Source organism: Odontesthes bonariensis, chromosome 18, assembly GCF_027942865.1.
Source record: "Odontesthes bonariensis isolate fOdoBon6 chromosome 18, fOdoBon6.hap1, whole genome shotgun sequence".
Lineage (NCBI taxonomy): Eukaryota > Metazoa > Chordata > Actinopteri > Atheriniformes > Atherinopsidae > Odontesthes > Odontesthes bonariensis.
Window position 1 is genome coordinate 7,998,460 of NC_134523.1, and position 24,181 is coordinate 8,022,640.

Here is a 24,181-nt window from a genome sequence, read left to right on the forward strand (position 1 = left end):
AGCTAGACCACTAAGTATATCCCAGGGCTGTAAACTGGAACTGTGTGGGATAAAAAATTATTTTGACTTCCTTGTTTATTATGTCCAGATGGCAAGAAAAACTCAACTCTACTCAAGGGCATTGGGATGGGACACACACACACAGAAATTAATTTGTAAACAGGTATGTTTTTTATGACTAACAGTGAAAGGTGAGAGATGAAATATTACACCCATTTTCTTGCATAAATACACGTATGCACGGAAATGCACTGTGAACACAGTAGCAGACACTAATCATAGTAAATTGGTATAAGGAGCCAAACACACTTGGCTGTGCGCACACGTTTACCTGGTGAGCGTCCTCCCATTTCTCCAGATTTTCCAAGTCCAACATGAGGCTGACAATCTGGAAGAATTTCTACAGGCCGAAGAAAAAAGTGTAACGTTAACACCATGTGCCAAAGAAAAGAGAGCTTCAGTGTGTCTCTGGGTAATCATTTTGTCTATTTCTGCATGATTTGCAGGATTTGGGACTGGAAAGGTGCAGTGGAAGGCTTGGAGGCTTTGCCCACCTGCACGTCGTCGGGAGCTGGGATGTAGGTTGCTCTTTTGAAGGTGTCCGTCACATTTCGCAGGATCTCCGTGGAGAAGAGAAGGTCGCCACTGTAGTAGCTCCCCCTCTGCAAGAGTTCCAGGAGACTCCGTACGATCTGAGACATGCCCTCCCCAGCCAGGGTCCTCTGACCCTTCGCGAGATGCTCTCGTAACTAATATGTGTTAAGAAACATAGAGATTTAGGAAAGTTCATGGTTTTATCTCTGCCCGATAAACTGTTTTTTTCTTATGTTTTTTTTCAACAAAACCTTTGGGAAGCTGTGTAAAATCCAACAAAATGCAGTTCATTGCAAATAATCAATCCTAGATGCCAGCGTAAAAGTTAAAATTGGAACAAAAAAATGAAAAAGGAACATCCCAGAGAGAGCCAATATCTCAGAAGTAAAGACAGGAAGGAGTTTCCCTCTTTGTAAAATTCACTGTAAATTTCAAAAAGACATCCAAACGTTCCCCAGATAGCGAGGCTAAATCTGGGTTAAATGTGGTCTACAAGTGAAAGTTGATGTAGATGTCTACGCTTAGCCAAAGGCGTTGATTCATAGTTCACATTCAGCGGAGATTTCACCAAGACTGGCAATAAAAAATATAAACCGTAAATGTGGGAGTCAACTTGGGACCTCCCCTTTACAGACCCTTATAAATCATTAAGGTCCACAGCTTGGGGCAGGAGGGGCATTTAACATAATTGTTGCAAACTATGTTACATGCCTCTCGTAAATGAAAAATTGCAAAGAATTTAGGGTGTTTTGTCATTACTCTAAATAATAGAAATGAAAGATAAAGAACATTTATGGAAATATCTGCACCACGTCAGAAACCGACATTTGATCGGCGTAACCTTGAATGCAAGCAGCACTACATTAAACAGAGACATGGTTCTTTGAAGAAAATCAGTGCTTAGGTTCAAGTATACAAAACTCTAGTAAACTGACACAGTTTATCACTGCAACCACAAATACGTGTTAAAACAATAAATCACAAGGGAAAAAAAAAAACACACACAGTATACACATAACCATGTTAAACATGTAAGGGTTTATGTATCCAAACTTTGATCAATATTGTATGTAAACAACATCCAGCAGCGCCGAATTCTCACTTATGACTACATTGTGGTGAAAACATTGTCTTCCTAAATTGCATTGCTAAAAAGGTGAAGGACTACCTGTTTTACTATCAACACACAGGTCAGAAATTTGCATTTCTTATCCTGAGGTGGTGCAATGGCCGCACATGGCACTGGGTAACTGAGACATCTGTGAGTGTGCTCAGGTTTTGGAGCAGCATGGAGGCATTTCCCATTTGAGCGATACAAAGCCAAATCACATTCTGCATGTACAGCAAAAGCACGGCTGCCAAATAACAAAAGTTCAGCAGCTAAACTGGACCATTAAGCACTTACTGAAGATATCTGGCACATAATGGAACTGAACAGCTAAATCACATTTCCAGGCAAAATCAGAAAAACATTTCACTTCCCAAACAGAAGCATAAAATTAGTAGAAATGTAAAAATGTTGAAAAAAGAAACTTTTCATGTATTTAGGGGGATATTTCCAGACAGATGCTGGATGAATCGGCTTAAAACAGGCAAGAAAGATGAGGCTGAGCAGTACGGGCAGACGGACACTCTGACTTGAAAGCTAGAGGTTAAAGAAAGCCGACGTCTGCATGTTAAACGCAAACCGAAAGTAGAAGACAGAGAGGGGGAGACAGAGGGAAGTACAGGAAGAACAGAAGATAACACAAAGTGCAGAAAATGAATTATTGACTCCCGGTGTTAATGAAAGGTTGGAACAGAAGCTCAGAGTGCAATCAGCTCTGTCATGCACAATGCCTGACCTCTATCTCCTTCCACCATCATCGAGGATAGATGGAAAAGGTTGAAGTTCACAGAGCAGGAAAAGAGTCTCCCTGATGAACACATTCATTAGCTATGTTCATTAATTGATAAGTGTGAGTGCAACGCTCTGGAAAAGCTAATTAGAGATAATGGCAAGCTTTAGTATAGACATTTCTCCTCTTCTATTTTGAGTAAAATTTGTGTTGTTAGAGATTATGAAAAAGAAATTAGTTGAAAGAGTTTCTGAGATTGGTGGTACTTAATTCATAAAAGCGTACTTACAGTTAAATGCAAATATCTATATTCAAGTGAGACGCATCTGGCGAAGCTCGGAGGACCCCAGAAAGCAACTCCATTATTGTCCAGCATACAACGACGACTAGCAGATCCTGTAGAAGATTTTAAAAAAAGAGACACACAAATACCTGATACAGGGTGCAATAAATTTATGTTCAAATCCACACTTTAATGTAAATGTACCGTTAAACTCTTGCTTTCTACAAACACTACGGCTACGGAAGACACTGAATATTATTTCAGCTATAAGACAAACACGTGTGACCATTTTTTCAAACGATCAGGGGTAATATAGAGCCTGGTGAATGCATTTCAAGGTGCTACACTACGGGCAATTTTAGATCTTTTTTAGAATCTTGAAATTTCGAAGGGTTTTGCGTCAACAAAATGTGCGCTTTTAACACGAGTGGATAGGAAACATCCAAAATATACGCTTAGATGTTTATTTCATAAATCTTTATCAATTTCACATCAATGCAAATACATGCTAATAAGCATGTTACAACATCACATTTACAAAAGATGAATATCTTCAAATAAGTAATGAAGCAAGTTATCGATTTGGAAGGTTTCAATTCCTACTTGATCAGTTTACTCAAGAGATCTGGAGAAATCTGTCAAATCTGTTCATTTGCATTTTCATGGAGCAGCCCATCAGGCCCAAATGTTATGATGATTGCACACATAGGAGCTCACGTAATTCCACACATGCAAATCATTTTACCTTGTAGGCTGTAGATTAATTTTTGAAGATGAGTGAAAAAAAAACATAGCCAGGCACTGCAATCTTTTAGTCAGTCAGATGTAACACTTCTATTGAGGATAACATGTCATTATATCTGATTCAGGTAGGAGCGTTTTGATTTTAAAGCCAAAGGCAGAGCACATGTTCATATAATAAACCCTAGCACTACACTCATTGGTATATAAAAACTCAAAAATAATCCTCTCCCCTCCTGTTGTCTTGCGGGTCAAAAGTGACCCACTACTTTGTTTAGCTGTAGAAAAAATACCTTAAACTATCTTTTTCCAACTTGAAATTTTATGACTTTTCCTAAAGGGACCCCATCATTAGAAAAAGCCATACTTTATTTTTGTTTATGTTTCCATGTGGGTTGTACACCACTAGGGTACAAAGATTGTCTTATGGGTCATTTTTGACCCGTGAATTATAAAAACATTTAAACACCAGAAAAACGTTCACTGTTTTTTTCCCCTTTCAATATAATTAATTCAGAAGTAATTACTTCACATTTATATAATAGCAATAATAAACCTTTATTATGTAAAAGAAAACTGAGAAAACAAGAAAACTGTTGGTCCAACTGAGAGTTGGTTTGTGGTTAAAAAAAAAAAAAGTGTAATCCTGAAAACTGGTGATTGTCTTTTTGTATTGTGTAACAAAAAATACATGATGAAAAATGTATTGAATTGAGTTGAATAGATAAATAACAGGTGGTTTCATCATACACATTAGATTTTGGATTTAAAATTCAATTAAGTTGCTTTATTTTGGGGCTTTGGTAGGGCGGGTCATTTTTGACCCATAGGACAAGGGGAGTAAACAGAATGTTAAGACCGCACAAGGGTTACATTTTTCTTGAATTAAGAAGGCTATGATTAAAATATGTGATCAGCTGCTAACTGATGGCATTGTCAGCTTATGATATGATGTGGGACTGACCAGTGGCATTTGTTGGACACTTGTTGTAGACAGTTTCTCCAGCCGAGGCTCTCTTCCACGACATAGAGAGGAGGTGCTCATCTTTGCATATCTCATGAGGAGCTGCGGTTGAGAAACACACATAAAAAGTAAAATGTAGCACAGCCTAGCAGGCAATAAAAAAAAAACATCACCACCTAGCCACACACACCCTAGAGGGAGAAAAAAAGAAAAAAAAAGGGGGGGAGACAGAAGAGCACAAAAAAGAAACAGATTCAAATCTATGCTCTTCTGCAGCAGCTCTCAATCTTATTCCCTTGTACATTGCTCAGTGCTCTCTGTCAGTGACATCGCCTCAGTGCAGCATCTCATTCCCTCTTCATCTTATCCCCTCTTTTTATTCATCTATTTTCCCCCCTCCCTCTCTTTCATAACCCTGATGAAAAAACAGGGGAAGGCGCTCTGAAGATATTCCGAGAGGGGAGACGCGCGCTGGCAGAGACAGATGAAGAGGGATGGAGAGCAAAGAGCAAAGACAGAAAGGGTGAAAATGCAATATGATGTTCTCCTGCAACACCAACAGACAAAGATCCTTGTCTTCTGTAAAAGAGGCTTGCGACTTTCTTAAAGCAAAGAGTTCGTAGTGGTGGCTGCACTCAGAAGTTTATCATTTATAGCCCCTCCAAGCAAACACGGTCACAAGTGACGCTCGGGCACGCACCCGAAAAATACACTTGCATATTCTCATATATGATGCAGTCGAGAAAGTGACAAGAACTACGGAACATCATGTCCTCGAGTGGTTGGGAAAACACAGCAAGAAAAACAGCGAACTAGAGAAGGTTGGGAAGACAAGTGCGCCAAAACATCTTTCAAGAAGAAAAGAGAAATGGAGTATAGCTGACAGGAATAAAAAGGAAAGCACCACAAGCAAAGAACACATAAAATCAATATAAAAGGTAAAGATGAGCGAAAAAACAACAAAACAGGTAAGATGAGAAGGTGAGTGCACGTATAAAATTGCAAATGAAGCCTCTACTTAAATACTGAGCATGTGCCAAACAAGGCACACAGATGTTTCAAAGTGAAAAACACTATGTTATTCATGCGGTCGCATGACATGCAGTCAAAAATGTTTTATGAAGCTCATTAAAACATAAATAACACAAACACTACATAAATACAGTTCACAGGTAATAGCTTTAATAATAGTCATAAATAGTTGCATGAAGTAACACACTGACCCGGGCACTTCTTCTCGTTACAGGACCGGACCTCCTCTCCCAAGCCATCGCAGGGGTAACCTTGTACTCCGGTGCCCTCGCACATCCTGAAGCGCCGCTGCCACCCGGAGTCACATGTCTTGCTGCAGAGACTCCAGTGGTTCCAGCTGCCCCAGTTACCTCCACCTGGCGCATGAGCAAAGCACCACCCGTAAAGATCAGGCAAAGTGGGAGGTTGGGAGTGGGGAAATGGGAGTTGTTCATAATTAGCAAATTCAATACTGTGCTGCTTTTATTTTTGTATTCATCCTTTTTCAATGTGAATTCAAATATAGAGCCAATTGGAGCCCAAGTTGGGGCCGAGGCTCATTAAAACACCCAAGTATATTTGTCCTCCAGGGTCCCTGTTGAAAACAGAATAGCCAAATTGAGTCCCAACCCACAAATTACTCATGTGTGAACCGTGAATCAGAGACAAGCATGTTCATGCCTCAGATAATACATGCTCTATGTTTGCATAATGATGTCTGAGGGCATGTGAGTGTGAATACCGAGCACTAATTTGTATGCCTCACCGCTGCATGAAGGGTTGGTGCAATCTCTGCTCTCTTGATGGGGACCTTTACACTCGGCCCAGCCGTGCACCGACGGACTGCAACGCCTCTGCCTCTGCTGGGTTCCTGTGTTACATGTCACACTGCATGTCGACCAGGGCCCCCACTCCGACCACTGACCCTCCACTGCACAGCGGGAGAAAGGTGAAGGTGGATGAAGAGAGACAGAGGAATGGATGAGGGCACGGAGACAGGGGAGAAATCAGGGTAAAGTAATGCAGGGTTTGGAGGGGGGGGGGGGGGGGGGGGTGAAAGGAAAGGGAGAGAGGAAGCAAGGAGACAAGGCAGAGAAAGTGAATAGCTAGGAGAATACACTGAGCTTGGATGCACAACAAATATATTTGAGACTATTTGGATTGCCATAAATAGCAACAACAAACTGGTTCATGGACAATTTAGAAATTTCCATCCGATATGAAATAGCTGATTCCAAAATCTTTTCGTGTCTTGTTTTTAAGAGTTCATGCACAGTACCTTCAATTGAATTTTCTTTTATAATGTACTTTAGAAATGCGCCGCTCTTCACCCCTTGACTTGTGTTGTGCACAATTTGACAACAATACCGATATAGCTTTAAACAGTTGGATACTGAACGGCTTAACTGAAGCTGGGCGGCATGCACGAGTGTAATCAAAGCCTCTACTGTCCCCTGTTTGATCGGATTTGTCGGATAAAAACAACCCAGAAATACAAAAACCAACAAACCAAAGAAAAAAGTACATAGATACGGATTTTGATGAGGATGTGAATATCTTGATTGTGATCCCCACATATTTCTTATTTTTTGGAAGGTCTTTGTCGCAACAGAGACAAAACTAAATTTTGGACCTGAAGTCAGCGAACGTCTCCAATACAAGCAGTAGTTTTTAAAGTTAGCTTCTAAAAATGTAAACAAAACACAGACAAATGGACTGGCAGTGAAGCTCGGCACTTAATCAAGCTCATAATAGAGGAATAATAGAGGAATTACCACATGATTTTAAACGGCCGGGTAGCTGCCAAGTCTTCCTATCTGTGGTATTTGCCTGGTCACGCAAAGCGTCACTCACAAATAAGTTACATCCCATGGAAGGGAAGCGAGATTAGTGGTTCACTGAAGCCCCTAAACCCCCTGCTGTGCTTACTACTAACAGATGTGTAGGGACATGGCTGAAAAAAGAGCTGCGGTACTGTAATCCTGCGGCATACTTTAGGAAATTATTTCAAATTAAGAAAAAAAGGGCATAAAATGTCTTCCTTTAGTGAACCGAAAACATTTTTACTAGTACTAGTAACATGCAAACACACATTCCAAGAGGTAATAATTTAGACTGAGTCAAGTTAGGACAATGTCCTCCTCCTGTTGGCAATAACGTTAAAAAGAAACACAACTCATGTTTTAAATGCAGCCGGACTTATTGAGAGACTTGAGTGATGCTTTAATTTTTGCACAGTTTTAAACAGTGTGTGATGATTTAAACACGCCAACTAAAATGTACTTCAAGCTCCATTAATATTTTTTACAGCCAGTTCTGGGCACTAAAACAAGCTGTAAACACATTTTATCACCTCAGAAGATTGACAAGATGGGAAATGCGATTAAACTATGAGCTATTTACACATCCAGGAGACTCACGACCAAATTAGCATCTATTTGGAGCTTGGGTTTTCTGTCCACATGACTCAATTTTGATTTTTAATAAAAGTATATTTTTAGCTCTGCTCTGCTGCCAACAGATATAATTTAGTTGCTTTCCACTTTTGCAACAGATAACTGTTATATGTTGAGACACAGATTTCTAATGGCAGGCATGTAATCAGTGCTTTTCTCTTTAAATGCGGTACAAAGCTGTAAAATGGAGAATTAAACCAAACTGGGGGGCAAGCTTGTGAGCTTATGAATTCATCACCAAAAGCAATACTTTGTTACTCTGGGCAGGCCTTTTATCATTTGTGAATATTAGAATATTGAGCATTACACCACAGATTCAGCCAGATTAATACTTTGAATATTATTTTTTTACTCTGACGTGAAAAGAAAGAAGATGCTGATTAGCTGTAACGACAAATGACGCGTCAGTTGGATGTAATAACGTCTATATTTTTAATGTTTTAGTTTTATTTCAGCCACCTTTGTGTTGTTTTCAGTCAATCAGAGATCTTCTTTCGTCGTTGTTCTTGAAGGGATAGTTCGCCTCTTTTGACATGAAGCTGTATGACATCCCATATTAGCAATATCATTTATGAACATTGACTTACCCCTCCGCTGCGTCCTGTGAGCAGAGTTCCAGCCGAGTTTTGGCGTTGACGAAGGTAGTCCGGCTAGTTTGCTAGGGTCCCAAAAATAAAGCGTCTTGCTTCTCAAAACAATATGCGTTCAAAAGAGTAATACATTTGCGTCACAAAATCGTCCCTCCAGAAAAAGTCAGACCCCCTGAAACTGACACGAGACCCCCCCCGAAAACATGATTTGGGAAATGTTGGGGGGTCTCTAAAAATAATATTCCCCTGATGAGTTATGATTGCAGACGCGATGCGTGTGTGGAGGTGTGGAGCCTGTGTGCGTAATTGCCATAAAGCTGTGCTGTACGTGTATGATTCTGTATATAGGCTTCTCATGTGTTTTCGAGATCTGCGCTCTGAGTCAAGCGCAAGTAAGCAACACCCCCCCCCCAGAAAAAAATAGGACCCCCCGAAAATCTCGGCATAGTTCGAACAATGCACATATTGTTTTGAGAAGCAAGACGCTTTATTTTTGGGACCCTAGCAAACTAGCCGGACTATCTTCGTCAACGCCAAAAAGAGGCTGGAACTCGGCTCACAGGACGCAGCGGGGGGTAAGTCAATGTTCATAAATAGCTGCTTTTGGACTGTAGGAACCTTTGGCAGTTCTAATAACCTTTTAATCCGCGGGGCCGTTTTCTCCCGTGTTCGGACATACAGGAACTCGGGGCTTTCTCCCTCAGTTCTTATAACCATTTAGCTCCTTCTCCGAGGTCGGGTCTTTTCATGGTTCTATAGAACACATCTGACAGAGGTGTTTGGTGGTCGGTAGCTACGCCCCATGTCATGCTATCACGGCTGAAATGTTTCCTCATAGACACAGACACAACCGGCGGGTGTTTAATAAGTTAAATTTACACTTGTCTCCTTTGTCTGCGGCGCTCTGCTCTCCTTTCTTCCTTCATGAAATGAAAAAGTATCGTCTCCTTACTCTCTCTGTGTGCTCTTCCAGCCTCGATATTAGACGCCTGATGTGATCGTCCATGATTAAGATCACCAGCATGCAGACCATGAACACGGTGGCCTCCCCGCTCTCCACATTAGCTTCTTTGTGGTGTTTTTTCTACTTTTACCGGTTTTGTTTTGTTTTGTTGTTGAATGTGGCGCTAAACGGCTAACGTAACACGTCACTGACGCAGACGGCTGCGCGTGGCGCAAAGTCCCGACCTGGTCCCGACTCATGTGCGAATGCAGACTGAAACAGTTCCGCTGGAGAAGGATAGTTATCAGAACGAAATTCGAGTAGGACAGTTCTGATAACTGCGTTCTTATAACTACTTTGTCCGAAAGCGGCTAATGATATTGCTAATATGGGATGTCATACAGCTTCATGTCAAAAGAGGTGAACTTTCCCTTTAAGCTGAGCCATAGATAAATCAGTGAACAATAGTGCCATCTACTGGATGGTGCTTGGTGAATCACGAGCTATTTGTTTGTGTATCTGTGTGAATTTGCGGAAAGAATGTCTCCAGGCACTTTTCTGATGGCCGCCATCTACTCACAAGTACTTCATACAATGCCACAGACAAACTGACACATCCCTTTTAGGACCTTAAGACGTCGTTACAATACATCGCGGGACTCAGGAGTGGTGGTGTTCTCGTTGAACCTCAGAACCTGGACAATTACGTGCATGAAAGAGCATTAAAAGTTTGCTAATGAACATCTAATAAAGTAGTTCCACCTGATGCATTGTGGTAACAAGTCCTAAGGACTGATCTGGCTACAAAGGAAGAGAAGACAACAGTTTGGCTGGATGGGCCTGTATTGATCATACATAACGCTTGTGTTTCAGCTGGGGGGCCGGGAACATTTCACGGGTGGGGGGAATATTAGGTTCACAGTCTTTCGATCTACACATCATCTTAAATCCTTGGACAGACCTGAAGAGACCACAAGAGACCAGTGCAAGTAAGACATGGTTTTGACATGAAAAATGGAAGTAAACAAGTAATTTTGCTTACAGCCGGTAACAAATGTGCCTTCTTTAACAAATGCCTTTTAGAAATCAGGCCGTCTTTGACTTTGATACAGTAGCACAGTGCCAACTTTGTCTCGGGTGCAATCTTTAAACATCTGGATGACATTTCAAGCTTGAATTCTGAAGTGAAGACTGGTCTTGTGACGGATCTATTCTGAAAATATAAAAAAGTAGCTCTAACTGAATGATTTAACTTTTAACAAAACGCTACAGTAGCAAAACTGTCTCCGTCTACTGTTAAAGTTTGAACAAATCAAGTGCGTTCGTCTTATCATAAACAAGTCGAAATGTAAAGGAAGAATTCTTCCTGTGTCGCTTGGAATGACAGATTGAAGCACACAATACACCAGTGGACATCATGAAGCCGATAAAAGTGAAGCACACATATTTTTTTCAAGGTTCTCTCAGGTGGGAAGGCATTGCCAAATCTCCTTGGTAATGCGGCAAGTCATGCTGTGTGTGACACATATTGTGTTCCTACTAGTCTGGACCAAGACTGTGTTGGAGAGAGGACAAACGGAATGAATAGTTAGCAAGGATAGAAGTGTTATGTAATTCTAAATAAAAGCGAAAAATCCAAATCAAAAGACTTTTCATCTTTAGCCAATAATCTTAAGTCTACAAAAACTCAAGGAAGAACACCTAGATTAACTGGGATGAATTTTCCTGTTACTAAGACATGGGTTGGTTGTGAAATAAATTGTTTAAATTGAGGGGAAAAAAGCAGGTATGAACGAACTTCAAGACGATTTCCTGCCAGAGCCTTTCAAACACAAATGTTTTCTTTTGGGAGGATGACATGAGCTATAAAAGGTTTGATATGTGCATTTAAATTATTCATAAACGACAGTCTTCTGCTAATTTCACCCTGTCGATTGTCTTTATTTGATCAAACACCCATTATATCAAGTTGATAACTCTTTGATGTGCAATGTGTGTTATGTTTGATGTAAGGCCACTTTGAAGAGAAGTTCAAATCATTGTCAAAACAGGAAAGAAATTCCGTATTTGGGTAAGCAAAGGTTTGGGTACCCAAGAGATTTTAGCTTGTCAACATGAAAGTATTCTCCATTAACCTCCCAAAACTTTCTCCCGAGCACTCTGAAATTAAACTAACGGAGGCCCAAAAAACAGTTGAAGGCTGTAAAAAGATAGCCAGGCATTTTCAGGTGAAAGCCTGTAATTAGAAGATTGGATGAAACAGATGGGGGCGTTGGGGTCTTGGGGACCTTGGCAACTTTCTATGGCATCGCTAGAAAGGCAATCGCAACCCTTGTTTGATGGCAAAAGGCCTTTCAGAACCTGGAATGATGTGGAAATGTCTTTACTGTGCAGTGAAATCTGCAGAAATATCAATTTCTTGGAGGAGTCATCAGGAGGAAATCTTTCCAGCGTTCTGACCAAAAATAAAATCAGCTTCAGAAGTTTGCAAATTAAGTCTTTTGCCCATATTAAGTCAAAATGGTCACAACAAGCAAAGGGTGCAGAGTTTCAGGAAAAAAACCAACAACATCCATTCACCTGTTAAGCATGGGAGCGGCTTGATCATGATTTGAGTTTGTGTTGTACATTTCCCTGGCAGCGGGAAAAATGGAATAATCACACCACAAAAGTAGTGACGATCAAAAGAGGGTTGCTTCAAAAACAGCACAGACTGGCACAAATTTGCAGCCTCTTTGCGGAGTGCATAAAGGGTTTATAAGCTGTTTTACAGAACATGCCAAAGGGGGTGTTACTAAAAGTACAGGCCATGCAGAGGGCCCAAGCTTTACCATTTGAGTTATTTTTATTTATTGTAATTCAAAATGTGTGTAAAATGAAGGAAGCCAGCTTCAAAAACAAAAGATGGCCTTTAACTCTATGCCTTTTGGAAAACAGGTAATCGTTTACTTGCTTAGCCATTTACTGTAACAGGATACTTGGCAGGGAGCCCCGACTTTGGCATGCCACTGCAGATGTAAGGTTTGAGTGTAGGGTTTGCTATAAGATCAAATTACTCGCACAAACATCTACAAACACACAGACAGGATCCATCAAAGCTCTAATCTTTGTGGTCATTTGTGCCATGAGGCCTATGTTTGTATTCATAATTTCAAAGGGACCTTTTTCTTTGAACTCCTGAAAGCTGAAGCAGTTGTGATACGGGCACAAATACACAAATTTCTGTCGACCCCTCCATTGAAGAGCCTCCCCTTTCTACCAAATGCTGTCTTTCCAACACTGTTCCCATAACGGCTGGACAAAACATTCTGCGGTTCGGGCATATATTTGATTATTACATATCCCCATGTCTCTCTTTGAAGTCTCTTTGTGTCTCTTTTATTAGATAGAATATTGATATATTAAAACAGCGACATTGAAATTCTTGAAGAACACTAAAGGAAAAAAGTATACCTAAAAATACTCATCAGTGTGTAGGGAGCAAGAAGATGACAAAGCTCGATTCCTGATTCAGGCTTTGGAAGCGTTCAGCACAGTCCGGTGGAAAATAATAGTGGATTATTTGACTTTGTGTTACCAAATAATACGCACTTAGTCTGCGATAATTTCTTGGGCTGTGAGTGATCACACACTAAGCAAACACATTCCCACTCAGACTGAAATCAATTCACGAGTAAAAAAAAAAAGGCTATTAATCGTGAAAGGACCACCACTTTTCTTATAAATTGTCTGATGTTTTAATATCTGCATGTCCATTAATGTCTTTATTCCAATGCACAATCCATTTATAACCTGACAACACAGAAAGCCATAAATAAATATCCTTTTGTGTTGTCTAAATGCTTTTAGAGAAAGTGTTTTTCTAAGGGGACAAAATTATACGCCCACAGATACTACTTATAGTGCACTTTAAGTGAAAAAAACAATCTGCATTAGGTGGATGGTAATTTTTACTTCTGAGCGAATGTCTATTCTGGAGAGTTGCTCAGCAGCTAGCCACAGTGATAGTCACTCAAATCCTGTTCCACTGTTTCTTCAGAGACTGCTGCATTGAGACTTTATCCGTCCTATTGTTGAATCCCATTCCACCACAGCCTGATAAAAATGTTTTATTTGGACAGTCTGAGACAGACTGGAGTAAAGTCCTGCAGGACCGCTGACAGCAGAATTAGATAGGGCTGCACCTGAGACTTATTGCTGTTCTTGACAAGGTATAGACCTAATAGGTAATCCCAGAGACAAAAATTGAAGGACTTCATGGCAGGACCGCTCAGCAATCTATTCCAAGCCAACCATGGATGAAACACAGGAGTCCAACCTATTTGCTATGCTACTTTTCTATAGGTCAGTAAGAGTTTTTTAAGTGGCTATGAATCCTAAGGCTGACCACACAAATGAAAATGGAACGGAAAATTGCAGCAGGGATGATTAAAAGCAGAACAAATAACCAGGTCAAAAACATACCCTTTATGTTCTGAAGGCTTGAAACATAGGAGAAAAAATTAGAGTTGCTTGTATTCTTACTGGAAAGGTTTCATGTATTATTCCAAGTTATTAATACAATTGATAGACTTATATACTGCATGACTTGAAATTTAAACAGCAGATGCTTTTATTGTGCGGCGTCCCTGAACAGATGTTTGTCAAGAATAAAGCAGATAAAGAGGACAAGTATCTGTCTTGTGTAGCAACACAACTAAACAGTAAAGATAATTCAATTATTCCAAACAAAACAGTTTGAAAGCTGACCACCGCCAATGGACTAACCCTCAGCTAGCAAAGCATAAGAAGTCAGTGGTAAAGACAACTAGCTAACTAGCAAAACTAGCTACAACAGATGATTAGCAGGCGTCCTCACTGTTGTTCGCTATGTGAGATCAGCAGTCATAGGGTCAAGAAGTTGTAAATATTTGCAAAATGCAGCAGCTAGTGCAACAAGCCAGGTCAAATGTTGCCATATTCAATTTCAATTGAGCTCTTTAGTTTTGTAAACAGAATAATAAATCAAAAGATAAAATTTAATATGAAAATGAAAAAAGAACAAAACACAAACTGTCGTAAAATATTTTTTTTTGTTTTATATATAGCTGAACATTCAGCATACCTCCTACCATACCAACTGTTCCCGGCGAGCTTAAAATGATAGCAAGTACAAACAAAATGGGACGGTTGTAAAAGTAAAACAAAGAAGACGTCAAAGTGTCAGGACAGAACACTCAAAGGCATTTGCCTTGAAAATTGCAAATGCACAAGAAAAGAAATAAAAGAAGGGCAGAAACAGGAGCCAGAGTTTGTGACCGATGTGTAAAGAAAAACAGCAGATGGGAATGGGCTTTACATCCAGAAATGACAAACATAAACCATCACGAACACACCTACACAGAAGAATACAAGGCCACAGTGGGCTAAAGGGAAGCAGTCACTGAGGACGATTGGACGAAAGTAATATTCAGTGATGAATCACAAATTTGCATTGGACAAAGTGATGATGGGGGGGGGGGGCATGATAGGTCTTTATCTTGCTAAGGTGATCTGTCAAAAGCTATCAAATAGTTGGAACTTGATTGATGAAAAATGTTGTTTTTCATTAGGGAAGTTCTAGCAGAATTCAAACTGTCATAAAAGCCAGAAGAGGTGCAACAGAGCAGTGACTGTGATCTTCTGGTTCACAATTCCATTTTTCCCCTCGACTTAATCTGGGAAAAAAAACAAATGAATAAAAAGATCTGAAGAAATTGCAACAGTTTTAGCAACTTTTTGATGTATATTTTACAAAGCCAGAAGGTTCAGCTTTTAAAAAATGAAATTGTTTAGAGTCGTGCTTTTTTCTTTCTTTTTTTTACAAAAATAAAAACGTGCAGCTCCATGAGGGAACGCAAATAAAGGTGCTGTTATTGCAGTTATCATTTTGCTACCTTGTCTGTTTTGTCATTACACATCTACAGAAAAACCATTATAAGCTGAAGGATTTTATGTATGTACATATGAAAAACATGCCCACACACATACAAGTATGTCTACAAACGTTCCCCTAAACAGGTGGTGACTCGACGGCTCAATTTATGTCTCTTGTCGGATGTGCACGCCACATCAAATGATGACTTGTTACGGATGGCAATAAATTTCCATTAACGGACAGTTGATAACAATTTATTTTCAACCTACAGCGGACATCGTAAATGTCTTTTGGACGTCCAGGATCCTGACTGATGAAGACCGATGCTTACTGGGTATTAGCTTAACGTTTGTCTTATAGGGAAAAAAAAAAAAATCACAATCAAAAGAGTGATTCAAGTTAAAAACGTATATTTATCAACAAGTCTCACCCAAGATCACAAGTGCTATTTTCTCGTGGACACTTTAGAGAAAGTGGAAACTATTTCAAAGTTTTTTTTTCAGATTTCAAAGTCAGTTTTTTGAGCTGTTTCAGGATAAAAGTGTCAAAAAAAGGAACCCCAGAGAAACGTTTTTTCCTCTTTTCGATGACGTGATGTATAGACCTATAAACATGCTGCATTTTGACAGAGGAAACACAATAGCAGAGACCTTTAGTTACAATGATAGAACACAAAATACCACAAATGCTTGCAAATTGAAGAGCTGTGACAATGACAGGTTTGGTTATTGTGACTTGGAAGAAAAAAAAAAGAGGATAAGGTCATGCTTAAGACAGAGAGAGACTCGTTATGTCATGTTAATGGGGATGGTACTGACCAGGACACACCGCTATGTTGCAGAGTTTGGTCTGAATCTCGGGCTGTCCGCAAACAACGGCCCCGCCTCCATCCACACACTTCCTGGTTCGCGTCCTGGAGCCCCTCCCACAGGTCACAGAGCACAGACTCCATGATGACCACTCCTCCCACTGCCCATGCACTGCAAACACCCATGAACACGACGCACACGGCATGGAATGAGAGAGGGAGGGAGGGGGAAGGGTGGAGCATCCCATAGCAGGCAAGAGGGTTAGAGAATGAGAGAAACATTAGATTATGAGTATGAGCACATTCCTTAAAATACATGATGGAGGTGGCCTTCTCACCTCCAGAGTACATTCCAGTTACAAAGGAAAGGGCAGCACTTGCATGATATCATATGAGAGAAAATGACAGTTAGAAATGGACATTGGTGTTTGAAGTCATGCAGTTATGCAGCTCGAGTTGAGACAAGGGGATGAATATAGGAAGTTTGCCTCTGAAATGATAAAAACCTTCAGTCTCATAATCATTCAAATGCATCGCCTCCATTTTCCTTCTTCCCTCCCCATTTTTCCTCTTTATTGCAGCCCATTTTAGCAGCAGTAGAAGTTGAATTAAATAGAGACAGAATAAATGAGAACTGGAGTGATATAGAAAAACTTTGCAGATTGGGAGCCTCTGTTGCTGCTCAGCTGAGTGACACTTCTTGATTCATGTTTCTGGCAAATTCCGCCATATAAGAGAAAAAAACACACATTCAAAACAATCATTGCTAAAAAATAATTTGCTTGTGTAAAGAAGTGGAAATAATACAAACATTCAAAAAGGGAAATGATATGAGAAATCAAAAAAGGAAGGGAAAAAAAAACACAAAAGATCTGGGATCATAAAGTTTGAGTGGCTGCAGAATAAAAATAAAAAGAAACTGTAGGCACGAGGAGGAAGAAATTTTGAAATATTCAGCAAGAGACCAGAGGAGATTGAACTGTACCGAGAAGAGGTGGAAGAGCAAGTTTGGAAAGAAGCTGGAAAAAGAGACAGAAATCAGGATATAGAGAGTGGGGAGGGCCAGAGGGAGCGAGGGAGTGAGAGAAAGTTAAAGACAGGAGGGTGGAGATTGCTGGTTCTGTGTTGAGCAAAGCTAAATAAATCATGGCAATAAATAATAAATATTCTACTCTAAGAAGAAAGGCTCAGAGGAGCGGCAGTCCAAGGCAGAGAGAGGGAGAGGATGTATTAAAGAGTGTGAAGATGCGTAGAGCTAGTAAATACTGAGATGTCCTTAAATTTAGAGAAACATGGCCTCAGTGTGTCTCTGTGCTGCTTTACCAAAAAGGCTATATGTTGCAGGAGTTGCAGACAGCTTTGGGAAAGCAGCTGAGTTTCTCTTGCTACACATCTAATGAAATGCTTTTTAAAGTAATCTCATTTGCGGGCCTTGTTGAATGGGAGCAGATTCCACCAGTGCGTTTTTGCTAAAAAAAAAAGCTTATCTCGGATGTTTGAGCGTGCGTAGAGATGTCCGTGTTCAAAAATAGGAACGTCTTAGCCTGTCTTTGCTGGTCTGGAAAGACTCAGCCTCATGAAATGGGAAAATAGAAGCAAACAAACCACAGCATCTTTGTTCCTCTTTGATCCTTTTAATCATCCAATTCTTCAAAGAACATTTTTACACCACAGTGGCATCAGTGGTAGCCATCTTGTCAGTGTGTGAAAGAGCCTTATTGATGCTAGTCGTCACAGACATTGAATTAAACCTGCTCTCGTTAGGTTAACAGTCGATCACCAAGCTGGAAAAGGCTAGCTGCACTCTGCCAGGAAATTTAAGTTTACATTGAAGTTTGATGTGGAAACTTAGAGTCTGCATTGCACATACAAAACCAGCTCACAGGCAAGGCAGTTTGAGAATTTCCTAGCAGGTAGATAAATGTGTCTTTTGTTTGTTTTCTCATATGGAAAAACATACAAGGTTGTCCCTCAGTCATGACTCTTAGTAAATAGGACATTTCTTAAGCTACTACTATAGGACCCTACTAATAAACCCAAAGACCCCTTTGAGAACCATGAAACATGCTGATATATATTAGACACAATGACTTTTTTTTTTTTAAGTAATCAATAGGAATCGAGGCACAGGAGAGGGCTAGTTAGCAAATTCACAGATCCCAGGATATCAATCCAAACCCTTTCAAGGCAAGATATAATATTTCAATGGGAAATGCATGCCTTAATGTGTCATGTTAACTGAACAGAGATTCATTTTCAGGGGTTTAATTGATGCCTGGAGATAGCTGTAAAGCTCATTAGAGGCATGAAATTGCGACTGTGCCAAAATCCAAAGTGATTCTGATTTTTGTTGATGAAGATTCTCAGAGCTTGAATAAGGGCAACTGGACGTCTTGGATCTTGAAGACATTTCACCTCTCATCCGAAAGGCTTCTCCAGTTCTGAACTAGATGGTGGCTTATCTGCTTATAAGCCGATATTTAAGAGGGTCGTCACAGTCACATGTGTCACTGAACCCCCTGACCATTGTGCATGTTAGAGTCTGAATTGTCTACCTGCCTTAAAGGGCGCGTTTCGGTCACAGGATCCAAGGTGGGAATGATTGTGAAACTGCCTGAGGTGGAGAAACGATGCTGCATTGTAGGTGCTGAGAAGGTGATACCTGAAACCGTTCAAGCTCTAATGCTCATTCAGATTTGATTTTTTTTTTCACCAAAAAAAAGACAAACATTATTTCCCGTATTTGTGTGTGAAAACCATCTTTGAAGAAAATGTCCTTTGGCGAATTCCAGTCAGAGGTTTTCAATGCCAGAAATTAGATGAAAGCAATGGATCAGATAAAGAATACAATGTCACGACACTCACCTACAACACAAAGTCGCCACACTCTTGATGACATAACTTTGAAGCTTATTATGATTTGAATGTGATTTAAAGAAAACTAGCTAAAGGGCCCAAGGCTGTTTTTCTTCATACTTGGATTTGAACATCTTTATTTCTCTGGTTTAGTCGGGCATCTTAACAAGGGGGACTAAGGGGTTTGACTTGTTTTTGGAGCCCATTGATGGCTCTTGAGTAAAAGCTGTCAAAGCACCGAAGCTGAACATGCTGCTGCATGTCCGATCCTTCACTTTAATTTCAAGTGGGATTGCTGAGTCAGATATTAGCAATCCCAAATGTATTAATTTTTCTTCAAAAAAACAAACAATGACGGGTTCTGTGTTCTGAGTTTTAAGGCTACAGCATAATCGAATGAGAATGTAGAAAAAGTACCTTAAACAGAGGGTGTGTGAATGGGAAAAAAAATCATAAACAAACACAATGCATGTACATGTGCTCTGCATAACCCAAAGTAGAACCGAAATGAGGCAATGTGCAATTTGAGTGCACATTTTCTAAAAATGTCTTTTAAATCTATGTACAGTCGTTAGTGAATACACTTCTGTGTATGTGTGTGTGTGTGTGTGTGTGTGCTATTAAGATATCAGCTTTTAATTTCTAATTTCTACCTTTGAGATGCACACATGCATCATACTGATGCAGAACATTAATAACCTGCAATTTCATCACCCAACGCATGGCTAAAATATTTAGTAATATTGTGTGAGAGTCGGTGTACGCTAATAACAGCGTATATGCCATCTTCATGAATCTGCTGTGAATGTATGGCTCTCCCGCTTGAATGATTACAGATAGTGTAGTGGTACACCATTTAACTTTGCAGTGACCCACACGGGTTGTATTCGTGAAACGCGACTTCTCCAAACCATGTTTTAAATGTCACTGAATCTATGGTAAATGAGCAGTGACTTAACAGAACATGAGTATTAGTACTACTCCACTTTGCCTGCTTTGGGGCATGCCGGCTTATACTTTACTGCTTACAGTGTAAATAGAACTAAAACTACATTTGCTGGACCAATTCCTGCTCACTTTGCTTTGTCAAGGATTGAGACGATTACTTCACACTCATTATCTGCATTGACTTTATTTGGGAGTAACACATAGAAAATTGTGTTTTCACTGAATTGACTTTTTTGTCCGAGATATTTTTCTTTGATATCTGCAAACAGCAGCACTCAAAGCCATCACATGCCTGAAAGTGGCAAAACATAAGAAAGAAAGAAATATTCGATCTACCACGGAAAATATATCGACTGCGCTTGGGTCCACACTCCAAGGTGCTCTGTGAGAAACCGAGATTGTATATGCTCACCTTTGCCCGATTTACAGATGCCAATAAACAGAATAAAGTACGTTGGTTAAAAAAAAAACGTTTAACATGCAGATTTGGGGGTTGGGTGTCCTTTTCTGAACAGCAAGCTTAAAAGGCAAAACTCTATCAAAACCGAGGTTTTCTATTTTTTAGAAAGATTATTGTCACTGTGTGTTTTAAATGTTGTCCGCACATTAAATGAATGTTATCACTTGTTACCAGTGCTGCTGGAGAAGGCGTTTTACCACCTTCAAGAGGCTCAGTGAGCCAGTGTCACCTATGAGTAGGTGAGGAGAGACTGCTCATTATTATTAGAATTCTCTTGGATTGGATTTTTGTTCCACAATTTGGTGTTTTCAGTCCCTCTTTGGTCAGATTTCCCAACAAAAATGCCAATTAATGGCGTGATCACATTCGAAGTTAGTGAACAGTGAATGTGAAAATGTCTTCATTTGTAATCTAAGCAGTTAATATTTACAGCCGTCTTGATTAACGTGTCTATGTTCACGTCATCCTCAGTGCACTGTATCAGATGTTTGTTTATGACTCCCCGAGACAGAGACTGACATGCAATCAAGGGTTAAAGAGATCAAGAAAATCAAGCAAGCAAGTAGATTCTACCACACCTTTTCCATGAAAAAAAAAAAACAGAAGAAGCCAATCACAGGTTCATTAAAAACGTTTACGTTTCTCTGCTACCACCCCACCGTCCTGGTCTGTTTAAATTTGGTGAGATCCTGTTCAGGCAATCCCCCCGAGAGCCCTTAAGCCCCTCTAGAACCATGTCAGAGAACATCAGAGGAGAGGAGGGTAAAATGAAATAATAAACGGAACATAACACAGCAACCAATATCCCATCAAAGGAGCAGCTGAGGATATTAATATCGACACGGAATAGAAAATGAAGCGCTTAGACATACAAATCGGGCTGGCACATTTGCATAAAGACAAGATTAGCATATGCACTGACAGGGAAGGAAAATGTGCCTCTTGCTTACAAAAACACAAACTTACATACATAGTGGCATAACTTTTGACACCAAAACAACATCAAAACAATATGCACACTTTATGGGAGACTCACAAAAAACACACTGATGTCACAAACACATCCATAGTCTCTATTTGTGGATACAAGATACTTTGACTGTGTGCACAAACACTGGGGGGGCGCATAATATGCAGCACTCTACATACACAATGATAAGGAAGTGTGTCCACAAGGGTACAGGACAGATGGACAATATCTTTAAAGCTCTGCAAATTTGAAGGAGAACTCTGCGTTTATTTAAATAGAGAGCGGGAATCTCACTAAAGATAACTCAAAGAGAAGAAATGTATCCTATACTAACCCATGTTCAACAATGGAACCCTCCACCATGAAGTTGTTGGCTCAAAGCCTCCCTGTTCCTTTGTGATCATACTGTATGTATGTGAATTGCAAATCAGAAAGGCCTTTTTAAGCCCTGTTTCATCCCCCTGACTGTCCGTCAGCCTCTGGAAAGGCACTGCTCGAAAAGATATATCCCTGCAGACTTAGTTGCAACAACACAATGACTCTACTCCATGTGGTAACACTAACATGACAATAGTGTTGGCCCCAACTTGATGGGCACATCCATCCATCATTCAGAGATTATTAGCAGTGCTCCTTATAGAGGATAGCACCCCCACATGATCCAATCTCTTACCTGTCATTGGGTTCAGAGAGGTTAACCTAGAACTATTCCTGTTAGCCTGAAAGGAGGACCTTATTATCTTCCATTCAGGCTGTCGAAAGACATTTTTGTTGTTGTTGTTTTCGTTGCTTTTTATGTGCTCAGTACGCTGTCAGTTAACTTGATAATACATTTACCTTGACTCTCTTGAAGGAATCACCACATCTGATATTGAAAACATCGTAGTTCCTTTTTCTACGATGCAATTTATTTGCCAGGAATCTGTCATTTGTTAAACGGGGACCTCTGAAATTAAACTTCTTAAGGCCCAGATTTGCTAAACCTGGTGCATTAGCGCGTGGGTGTGAATCATAAATGACACAGATGGGAGTGTCCAGCTCCAAATTAGCATTCGGTTTCAAATTTGTGCCCATCTGCAAGCAAAGATGGAATCCACTCATTAGAAAAAAAAAAAAAATGAATAAATAAATGACAAAAGCAGTCAACCAGTAAAAAACAAAATAGTATAGTCACAAGTAATCAGACCTGTTGATAATCAGTAGCCTGTGTTTCATCAGCAATACACACATAGCCTGTTTAATGTTGTGACGAAAGAGGTCATACGAGCATGAACCTGATAAGTGTCCAGCCAACCTTTTTCCATACCCGCTTAATCCAATTCAGGGTCGCAGGGAGGCCGGAGACCTGATATCAGGCACAGGTGAAATACTTTAAGATGCTGTGAGTCCACTTTGAAAAAATCGACTCCTACTTTCAAATATGTGTCATCTTCAGTTTAACTATATTCAAAGCTGTTTCAAGATCAGACAACACAGATGAGTGAGAAATAGTCATTAAAGTCTAATCTGTAGCCAAATAACAGTAATAAAGAAAACCTTTCTGACTGACCTAACAGACAATTATCACCCATTACTAAAGCCTACAGTCTGACCATGGAAACAACTACTATTACAGGAAATGTAATAATAGCCTTTGGAGTTAAGGATCTTAGGAAAAAAAATGAAAGATGTAATTACATCTTTCATTTTTTTTCTACGATCCTTGATATAATTTGGGGCTTTTGCTGCTTCTTAAATGGGACTGATTTTCCTGAAGCTGAAGAAAAGGAAAGAAAAAGATGTATTATCATCATTCTGTTTTTTTTTTTTGTTTTTTGTACTTTTATACTTTTGAACAAGAATTTAATTCAATGTTTACTCAACAATTCCCGATTTTTGTACAAGCGGCTATCTAAGTTGTCACCGTGAGTTATTAGATATCCAGACATTAATCTGTCTATTATGCTCAAATAGGTCAATTTCCAACACTTATTTTGTGTAAAAAATACAAGTTAAGACGGTGAATGGAATAAACAAGTGAAGGGAAACGAGAGAAACGCCTGGAATGAAAGAACTGAGGGGAACTAAATATAGAGGCCAGGAAGTATGGACTTCGGAGCAGTGGCAGGTCTAATAGACTTGCAGACATCCAGCTCGGGTGCCAGTCTTTATCTCTCAGCTGGCCAGCAGAATGAATTGAAATGGTTTTCTGCTACACCATGGTTAGATTATATCTTCCAAAAGTAATTGATTCCTTCTGCCATCAGCCTTGTAAGTGACAATATTAGTATTTTCTGTGTTGGTATGCTTGCTGTTTACGGTTTTATGCTTTGTATTACCGTTAGCTGCAGACCAAATCACCCCACAGGGATAATGAAGATAACTTGAACCTTGAAGTTGGAATTTGATTTTGGCAGTGCAGATTCCTTGTGTGCATGTGCGTCAGCCTACCTTCTTCAAAAACGACACGAATTCACATGGTAATTATTTTCATAATTTTACATAAAAGTTAAAGAGTAAAGGCTGCTGCTAAGTGTGGTTTAAAGGGATAGTTCGCCTCTGTAAAGCTGTATGACATCCCATATTAGCAATATCATTTATGAACATTGACTTACCCCCCGCTGCGTCCTGTGAGCCGAGTTCCAGCTGAGTTTTGGCGTTGATGAAGATAGTCCGGCTAGTTGGTTAGGGTCCCGAAAATTAAGCATCTTGCTTCTCAAAACAATATGCGTTCAAAAGAGTAATACATTTGCATAATATATTATATTATAATAATAATAAAAATAATGGCATAATAATAATCATTGTTGTTGTTAATACAATCATTGTAAATATTCTAAAAAA

The 24,181-nt window shown here is 39.8% G+C and overlaps 1 protein-coding gene across 13 annotated transcripts in view; it reads right to left on the reverse strand.

The window, feature by feature from the left end:
* The window catches only part of adgrb2 (adhesion G protein-coupled receptor B2), a 253,955-nt gene that overhangs the window by 98,073 nt on the left and 131,701 nt on the right, over positions 1 to 24,181 (reverse strand). For all 13 annotated transcript variants that reach the window (XM_075449014.1, XM_075449024.1, XM_075449016.1 and 10 more), the window contains exons 5-10: positions 6,198 to 6,362; positions 5,644 to 5,808; positions 4,421 to 4,522; positions 2,722 to 2,828; positions 555 to 749; positions 332 to 400 (exon numbers count right to left, since the gene is read on the reverse strand). In XM_075449014.1, coding sequence (XP_075305129.1) covers positions 332 to 400; positions 555 to 749; positions 2,722 to 2,828; positions 4,421 to 4,522; positions 5,644 to 5,808; positions 6,198 to 6,362 — 803 coding nt within the window. The remainder of the gene's footprint in view (positions 1 to 331; positions 401 to 554; positions 750 to 2,721; positions 2,829 to 4,420; positions 4,523 to 5,643; positions 5,809 to 6,197; positions 6,363 to 24,181) is intronic.